We start from the raw sequence: 9,432 nt of genomic DNA on the forward strand, positions 1-9,432 counted from the left end.
AACTTGCTCTGCGTAAATGTTAGTCTGAAATGAATGCCTATAACATGAATGTGGAGCTCTCGTTAAGAGTTTTGGGGATCAGTAACCAAATGAAAATTACTCCCTCACTCTCAATATGCCCCAGGCAAATATTCCTCCAAAAGATCAGCTTAATAAACAAGATAGACAAAAAATTTTCTAGTGGATCCATGCAATACTTAAATAATTTCATTTGAAGGGTGAGGTGAAATTAAATATAATAAACTCAGGGAATATTTAAAAGAGTTGTGAGGATCTAAAAGAGATAATAAGTACTAAGGGATTAAAAGCCAGAATTCTAAAATTTAGTGTTTACAAAAAACACATTTAAAACAATGACACATACAAAATAAAGGTAAAAGGCTGGAATAGAACCTACTATGTTTGTGCAGTGATTCTGATCTCAGATCAAACAAAAATAAATGGTCCAAGTGTTAAGGGACAGGTCAATTCTCTGAAAGCCTCCACAGCTGTGGATCAAAGCATCTGAAGGAGTCGCAAGGCAGCCTTTGCTGACACAGGTGTTGCAGACTGGGAATGAAATAAATTGGAGGCAGAGGGAAGAGGAGAGAGGTCAGACAATGCAATGGCCTCTCAATCACAGAGGTCAGAGAATAGCAACTGCCTCTCAGTCTCTTTATATCATCCTCTCACAAAAGGAGATCTATTCTACAAGTCTGGGTTGGATCTCCAGTAGCCACTATCAGGTGGCTCCCATGTATTGTAACATCAAAGGATATGAAAAGGCAATTTTCAGATAAGGAAATTAAAACCATTTTTAGTCATATGAAAAAGTGCTCTAAATTACTATTGATCAGAGAAATGCAAATTAAGACAACTCTGAGATAATACTACACATCTCTCAGATTGGCTAAAATGACAGGAAAAGATAATGACAAATATTGGAGAGGATATGGGAAAACTGGAACACTAATGCACAACATGAACTAATCCAAACATTCTAGAGAACAATTTGGAACTATGCCCAAAGTGGTATCAAACTGTGCATATCCTTTGATCTGTTTTTCTACTAGGCTTGTATCCTAAAGAAAACATAAAGGAGGGACCAATATATGCAATAATGTTCATGGCAGTCTTTTTTGTACTGCCAACAAACCAGAAATTGAGTGGATGCCCTGATCAGTTGGAGAATGACTGTATAATTTATCATATGTGAATGCTATGGAATATTATTATTCTATAAGAAATGATCAGTAGGTTGACTTTAGAAAGGCCCAGAAAGACTTACATGAACTGACGCTAAGTGAAATAAGCAGATCCAGGAGATCATTATACACAGCAACAACAAGACTATACAGTGATCAATTCTGCTGGACGTGGTTCTCTTCAACAATGAGATGATTCAAACCCATTCCACTTGTTCAATGATGAAGAGAGCCATTTACACCCAAAGAAAGGATCATAGGAGCTGACTGTGGACCACAACATAGCATTCTCACTCTTTCTGTTGTCTGCTTGCACTTTGTTTTCTTTTTCATTTTTTTTTCTTTTTGATCTCATTTTTCTTTCTTTTTTGGTGCCAATTTAAATAGATTTTATTCTCCAGGACAAGAATTGCATTTTCACTTGTTTATTACAGTACTGATAAAGTACAGTGTTGTTTACTTCTCCCTCTGTACATATTCAAGTATTCAGAATGCCCAGATTTACACAGTAGCTGAAATGTTACTTTTTAGACTGCTACTGCCTTGACTACAAATTTGAGTCCTTCAATTTTTGGAAAGCTGTGTGGAGTGCTCTTTCTTCTGGTGCATTTAGTCAACCTCTTCAATGTGGGTCCAGAAGAAGCAGCTCCAGATTGGGCTGTTCCACCCAATGGGAACCCATCAGGCATGCCTCCTGGCATACCCTCTGTACTCTGATACAGCTTGGTGATAATGGGGTTGCCTCTCCAATTCTTTCTTCTGATACTCAAATTCTTCTTTCTCATCAGTCTGGTTCTTATCCAACCAGTTGATTATTTCATTACATTTGTCAAGAATCCTTTGCTTTCATCACCAATTCTGCCCTGCAGTTTTTCATCTTCCATAGTAGCCTTCATGTTCAAAGCATAAGATTTAAGAGAATTCTTGGAAGACAGTTTGTCTCTCTGCTTCTCATCCTCAACCTTGCATTTCTCAGCCTCCAGAATCACACGTTAAATGTCTTCTTTGCTCAGATGACCTTTGTCATTTATGATGGTGATTTTGTTCTCCTTGCCTGTGCTCTTATCCACAACAGAAACATTAAGGATGCCTTTTGCATCAATGTTAAATGTTACATCAAACTGAGGAATGACTCTGGGTGATGGGGAGGGGGAGATTTTTGTGAGTTCAAACTTGCAAGCAGATTGTTATCCTTTGTCATTCATTGCTCTCTCACATTCATAAACCTAAATAAGCACATTAAGCTGGTTGTCAGAACAGGTGATAAAGGTCTGTGTCTGCTGGATGGGGATGGTGGTATAACCTTTGGTCAGAACTGTCATAACTTCTCCAGCAGTTTCAGTTCCAAAGAAAAGAGGAGGCACATCCAACAAAAGCAAGTCCTGCATGTTTTCAAATTTGCCTCCAGACAAAATGACAGGCTAGACAGCTGCACCATAAGCAACAGTGTCTACGACTGATACTCTTATTGAGTTCCTTGTCATTGAAGAAGTCTTGCAGAAGCTTCTGGATTTTGGGGATGTGAATGGAACTATCCACCAGGATGATGTCATGAATCTGTGATTTATCTAGGTTGGCATCTCTTAAGGCTTTTCCACAGGATCCACTGTGCCACAAAAGAGATCAGTATTCAGCTCTTCAAACAGGGATCAGGTGATTGATGTATAGAAGTTGAGACCTTCATAGAGGGAGTTAATTTCAGTACTGGGTCTGGGTACTGCAAGAGAGGGTACACTTTGCCCATTTACAAGCAGTACACAGATGGCACATGGCATTCTTGTTTTCACTGATGTCCTTCTTGTGCTTTTGCTTGAACTCGGCAATGAAATGGTTGACTATGCAGTTGTCAAGGTCCTCCCCACCCAAGTGGGTATCCCCAGCTGTGGACTGACTTCACAAATGCCATCTTCAATGCTAAGGATGGAAACATCAAAAGTACCACCTCCAAGCCATAAGCAATAGCAGCATCAGTTGTCTCATTGATGATTCAGAGCATATTGAGACCAGCGATAGTTCCAGCATCTTTTGTGGCCTGACGTTGGGAATCATTGAAAAAGGCTGGTACTGTGACCACAGCATTTGTGAAAGTGTTTCCAAGGTACACTTCAGCAATTTCTTTCATTTTGGTTAAGACCATAGAAGATACTTCTTCAGGATAGAAACTTTTGATCTCCCCTTTGTACTCCACTTGAACTTTAGGCATCATTCACCAGCATAAGCATTCACCTTCATGTCTGACTGTGCAACTGCATCATCAAATGTTTGACCAATCATGTGTTTGGCATCAAAACCTGTGTTGGTGGGGTGCACTGCAATTTGATTCTTTGAAGCATCACTGATTAATCATTCTGTGTAGGTGAAGGCAACATAACTGAGGGTGGTCCTGCTTCTTTTGCCATTAGTGATGATCTCCACTTTCCCATATTGAAAGACTCCCACACAAGAATCAGTCAGGGGTTGTAGTTGACTGCTGTGGAGAAAGCAGGGCTGCTGCTGTGCTGAGTAGACCAATGATCTTCTTGTTCAGCATTATAATTGTAGAAATATCTATGGAAGAATTGCACATGTTTAATATATTGGATCATTTGCTGCCTAAGGCAAGGGGTAGGGGAAGAGAGGGAAAAAATGAGACCGCAATATTTTGTAAAGGTGAATATTAAAAAAAAATCCATGTCTATATTTTGAAAATAAAATTCTTTAATGAAAAAAGGATTTAGGGATGATAGGATTTCTAGACCATCAGACAAATCTTAACCTACAAAAGTGCAGAGTATTTCAAATATATAATTTAAGAATAAAATAGTGAGTATCAAAATTTATTTATTTGTTTTAGTATGGATAATGTCTTTTCTTCCTTTCAACCTCTTTATTTTGATATTCTTTTTTTGCACTTTAGAATAAGCTTCCAAATGACAAACTTTCTTAAACAGCTATGTCATATAGCACTTCATTATTAAGCAGAAATAATAAATTACTAATACAAAATTTACACAAATAGAAAAACTAAGGTCTTTCATTCCATATAGGTAGACAGACAGACAGACAGATACATAGATAGATAGCATCTGCAGGGCTCAGAGAAATTTCCAAATTTGGGCGGGATTATTTTCTTCTTCCCCATTCTATAAACATTGAAATTTTAATTCATATTTCTTTCCAGCTTCTGCCTGGGAATAGGCAGCATCACAAAGTAAGTAGAGGTTTATCTTCTCTATTTTAGCTAAGGAAAGTTCAACTGCTTTATAAACCTATCATTGACTATATTTACTTTTGTCAGCTATCTATATTCTTTCTACAAAATTCTTCATGCTAGTTTCCTTAAATCTTCTCAACAGTAATGTAGCTGAACTTCCACAAGGTGTCAGGGAGTGAGCTTGAATGGGATCAATCTAGTTGTTAAATTTTGAGACTAATTATTTACACTTTAGGAATTTAAAAAAAAAAAAAAACATTATAAATTGTGGCTTACTTAAGAAAAAATGTTAATATTGAAGGGTAAACTTAAAAGTATTGAATGTCTATTCCCTCCTCCTCCTCCTCCTTCTCTTTCTCTTCCTCTTCCTCCTTCTCCTCTTCCTCCTTCTTCTTCTCTTTTCTGCTAAGTGTTAACACATACCAACTTACCATTTCTGTTTTTGTTAGTTGTTTTTTTTTTTTTTTTTTACTTATTTAATCTTCCCCAATTACATTCAAACAATTTTTTTTACATTTTCTTTTACAATTTTTGAATTTTAGGTTTTTCCTCTTATCCCCACCCCTGATTAAGAAAACACATATAAAGCTATGTAAAACATTTCCATAAAAGTCAAGTGGTTAAAGAAAATATATCTTTCACCCTAATGAAAATAATAACCCTCAAGAAAAATTAAGCCAAAAAGACAGAGAAAGAGAGATAGATAGCAAAAGAGAGAGACAGACAGAAAGAGAAAGAAAGAATGCTTCAATTTTTATTCAGACATAATCAGTTTGCTCTCTGGATATGGATAAGATTTTTCAAAATAAGTACTTCAAAGTAGTCATGGATGATTGCACTACTGAAAATAACTAAGTCATTTACAGCTGGCCATCCTAGAGAATTGCTATTACTTTGTGTATAGTACATTTCATTTTGCTTAAGTTCATAGCGGACTTTCCAGGTTTTTCTTCTGAGAACATCCTGCTCATCATTTCCCATAGGACAATAATATTCCATTATAAACACATGCCACAATTTATTAAGCCATTCCCCAATTGATGGGCATACGCTCAACTTCCTTTTTTTTTTTTTTTTTTTTTTTTCTCTGAGAAGAGAGAGGCTATGAATATTATTTGTACATGTAGGCAATTTTCCTTTTTAAAAAATCTCTTTTGATATTCTTGCTAAATTGTGGTGCTGTTAGACCAAAAGATATGCATGAATTTACAGCTATTTGGGTACAGATTATATCTTTCCATCATTTATTAATTGGGGTATAGCTCTTATTTTTTATAAATTGGACTCAGTTTCCTCTATGTTTTAAAAATGAGTCCTTGTCAGAGAAACTTGCTTCACAATTCTTTTTTATTGCTGACCCCATTTCCTTCCATTTATCCTCTCCCTTTCACATTTCCCTGTCTCTTCTCAAAAGTATTTTGGTACCAACCTCTCCTTCCCCCTTTTGTTCTTTCTTTTATCACTCTACCCTGCTTCCCATATCTCATTCCCCTCCCATTTTCCAGCAAGATAAGATAGATTACTATGCCCCATTGAATATGTATGTTATTTCCTCTTTGTACCAATTTTAATGACAATAAGGTTTACTCCCCATCTTCTTCTCCACTCCCCCTTGACTGTAGAAGCTTTGTCTTGCCTCTTTTTCTTATGGAAGATAATTTGTACAATTCCATTTCTCCTTTTCCTTTTCTCCCAGTACATTCCTCTTTTACTCCTTAATTTCATCTATTAATATATATATATGTATATATGTATACATATATATATCTTCATATTTACTATTTACCTGTGTCCTCTGTCTCTATATACTCCTAATTTCCATAATAATGAGAAAGTTCTAATGAGTCACAAATATTATCCTCTCATGTAGGAATGTACAGCTTACCCTTTCTTACATGCATTATTAGGTCTTTTATGTTTTAGGAATTATATTTTAGGAATACAATTATGTTTTAGGAATACAAAACCCATATTGATCATAATAATTTTCATACTAATAATGGACACAATTAATACAAAAGATAAAAATAAGCATTCAACTATTCAAAAGGTATAAGGTAGCAAATATTCAATTAGGGGACACTTAATTAATTGAATTCCTCTAGTCCAACTGAAATTATAGAATGAGATTTTAAGATTTTATGCTGACTTTTTGTTTGAGTAGTAATTTAAGTGAATTATTTATAAGCTTTGTAATAGGTATGATAACTGGAGTATCATATTTGGGTCTTGTAGCAAGTTTACTCGTTTCAGACTTTGATAAGTAATATATATGTAAAATGCTTCGCAAATTATTAAAAAATTATGGGCTATGTATGAGCCATTCAAGTTTTCGTGCCTTTCAAGCTCTAACATATTAACTCAAAGTCAAAAAGGGATGAGATCTTGTAATGCCGGAGAAACTGAGGCAGGAGAGAGATTAGAGAGTTTTTAATATTTTATTAATGGGAGAGTAAGATTGACTGGACAGGACTCTCGTCTCAGATTATCCAGTCAGACAGAGATAAGTATACTGGGACCAAGGAATCCATATTGGTCCCAGGGCTGGAGGACCCAAAGAATCCAGCGTCCAGCATACAGCTGCCAGACGCCATTCTCCAGCAATGAATGGAAGAACCCCAACTTCTTAAATACCTTTTTGGAGACAAAGAAGAGAAAGGGAGGGAAGGTTTTTTTTATCAGGGAGGGGAAGTCATAAAACCTAAAAATTCCAGAGACAAAGAAGTAAAGATATCATGGGTTGATCTTGGAATATTCTAAAGGAATATTGTAAATCCCTAAAAGAATCAGGAGATCTACTCTTTATCTTGCTAATTTATAACCCGAGAGCGAATAATCCTTAGTTTTACTGGGTCAGAGACAGAACAGTTAAGGTAACTGAGACAGGGAAACTGAGTCAGGACAGTTAAAGAAAACTGTGGCATAACAATCTTTAGATGGGACACGAGTCCCCTGGGCCTGGTCTAAAACTCTCCACATGAAAAGATTAAAAACCAATCTGTCTTGCCTCAGTTTCTCTGGTATTACAGATGCTGAGGAGGAAGCCTTTGGGCCCTGCCCTCTCTGGTACCGAAGAATCAGGCAAGCCTGGGCAGACCGCCCGGCCGGACCCCGCTCTCCTGAGGCGCAGGGGAGCGTTTCCCAGCATGGCCCAGCTCACCCACAAACCTGCGGATTTCTCCCTGAGTGGTTATGAGAAGTTTTCCTCTGAGTACCCAGAATTCTGTTCCCAAGCCAAGTCCCTGGCCACCGTTTCTTCCCCCATCCCCACCACCGTCCCAGAGCCTCCTGACCTGGGCTCCAGCTCCTGCGGCACCCCGCTGCATGACCAGGGCGGGCCCGTGGAGATCCTTCCCTTCCTCTACCTGGGCAGTGCCCAGCATGCAGCCCGGAGGGACACCCTGGATGCCCTGGGGATCACTGCACTGCTGAATGTGTCCTTGGACTGCCCGAACCACTTCGAGGCCCATTACCAGTACAAGTGCATCCCCGTGGAAGATAATCACAAGGCAGACATTGGTTCCTGGTTCATGGACGCCATCGAGTTCATTGACTCGGTCCAAGCCCGCCAGGGGCGGGTGCTGGTGCACTGCCAGGCTGGGATCTCGCGCTCGGCCACCATCTGCCTGGCCTACCTGATGATGAAGAAGAAGGTGCGATTGGAGGCGGCCTTCGAGTTTGTCAAGCAGCGTCGAAGCATCATCTCCCCCAATTTCAGCTTCATGGGGCAGCTGCTGCAGTTCGAGTCCCAGGTGCTGGCCACGTCCTGCGCTGCGGAGGCCGCCAGCCCCTCGGTGACGGTGGCTCGGGGGGAGCCGGCCAAGACCTCCCCCTCGGCGGCCCAGCTTGTCTTCAGCTTCCCCGTCTCGGCCCCCAGCAGCCTCCCCTACCTCCCCAGTCCCATCACCACCTCCCCCAGCTGCTAGACGCTCCGGGGAGGGCTCTCACTCCCCCGTGTTGAGGCTGCAGCCCCGGGCCTCCTGGGGTGGGTAGGGGCCCCATCAGCTTGCTTCCACGCTGGGGCCCCCCCTGCAGTCATCCTGGGTCTGATCGGACTGCTCTTGAGAAGTGCAGGGCTGTCAGAGCTCCCCTTCAAACCCTGGCTCTGCCGCCGGCCCTGTGTGAGCCTGCGGCCAGGTGTGAGCCTGCTGCCCGGTGTGAGCCTGCTGCCCGGCGAGGGCCCGCTCAGCTCCCTCCCTCCTCCCGTCCCCGGGCCACCACGGGCCTCCTCCTCCTCCTGCCTGGCCCCGGCCCCCCAGACAGGCCGGCCGGGACAAACCGGGACTAAGCTCACGGCCGCTCCGACACAGCAATAATGGCGCGTCGCCGCTACTGGACCCCCCGTCTCAGCTGGACACTGGGAAGGGCAGCTTCCCCTTTTCCAGCAGAAATGTCTTAAGAGCCTCTTTTTGTGCAGCCCCAAGGCCTGGGCCCACGGGCGGCGGGTTGGTGGTCCCTTCCCTTGCTCCTGCCGGCTTCGGTGGCTGCCGTCACGTCTGTGTCTAAAGAATCGTTTTCGTTCCAGAAGTCACAGACGGGCACGTCAGGATAACAAACTGCCCAGATGTTGAGGAACCTGTTTCCTCAGAGTGTGAAGTGCAGCCGGCCAGGGGTCAGCAAGGGGGAGGCGTGTGGTCCAGCAGGTCTTGGGCGCGGGGGACACCGGGGCCTGTGGTGCTTTTAGAACCTCACGCAGCTTTTTTCCAAGAATGGACTTGGTGGCTGGGGTCTCCCCCGAGAGGGTTCCCAGGTGCTAGTGGCAATGGAAAGAACACTCCTGGGATGGAGACTCCACCTGGTGGGTGGAGCTTCTGTTCCCCTGATCCTATGAAGATGCTCTCCCCTTACGAGCACGGGGGACGTTATGTCTCTGAGATGTTCGAGCTTCATGAGGGCCATAAACCCTGTCTGATGGCCCTAGGCTCTTGGCTAGGATGAATCAGCTCTCCATCTTCTCCATGACTATCTCATGGGTTGGCTAAAAGGGAGGCGCGCCCAGCAGCGCTCACTGCGCACGCCCAGGGCCGAGACAGTCCCTTGTGACGTCTGTCCCTT

The 9,432-nt window shown here is 41.9% G+C and overlaps 1 protein-coding gene and 1 pseudogene across 1 annotated transcript; one reads left to right on the plus strand and one right to left on the minus strand.

Moving 5' to 3' along the window:
* Positions 1-1,711: 1,711 nt before the first annotated feature.
* On the minus strand, positions 1,712-3,623 carry LOC127544911 (heat shock cognate 71 kDa protein-like; annotated as a pseudogene).
* A 3,783-nt stretch (positions 3,624-7,406) lies between these two features.
* LOC127544917 (dual specificity protein phosphatase 4-like) lies at positions 7,407-9,027 on the plus strand. Its single transcript, XM_051971840.1, has one exon. The coding sequence runs from the start codon at positions 7,407-7,409 to the stop codon at positions 8,301-8,303; it is 897 nt and encodes a 298-aa protein (XP_051827800.1). The 3' UTR covers positions 8,304-9,027.
* The last annotated feature ends 405 nt before the right edge of the window (positions 9,028-9,432 follow it).

Source organism: Antechinus flavipes, chromosome 1 (assembly GCF_016432865.1).
Source record: "Antechinus flavipes isolate AdamAnt ecotype Samford, QLD, Australia chromosome 1, AdamAnt_v2, whole genome shotgun sequence".
Taxonomy (NCBI): domain Eukaryota; kingdom Metazoa; phylum Chordata; class Mammalia; order Dasyuromorphia; family Dasyuridae; genus Antechinus; species Antechinus flavipes.

What these genes read in the sequence shown, in the direction of transcription:
- LOC127544917 (XM_051971840.1), top strand. Translation starts at nt 7,407, where the DNA reads ATGCTGAGGAGGAAGCCTTTGGGCCCTGCCCTCTCTGGTACCGAAGAA.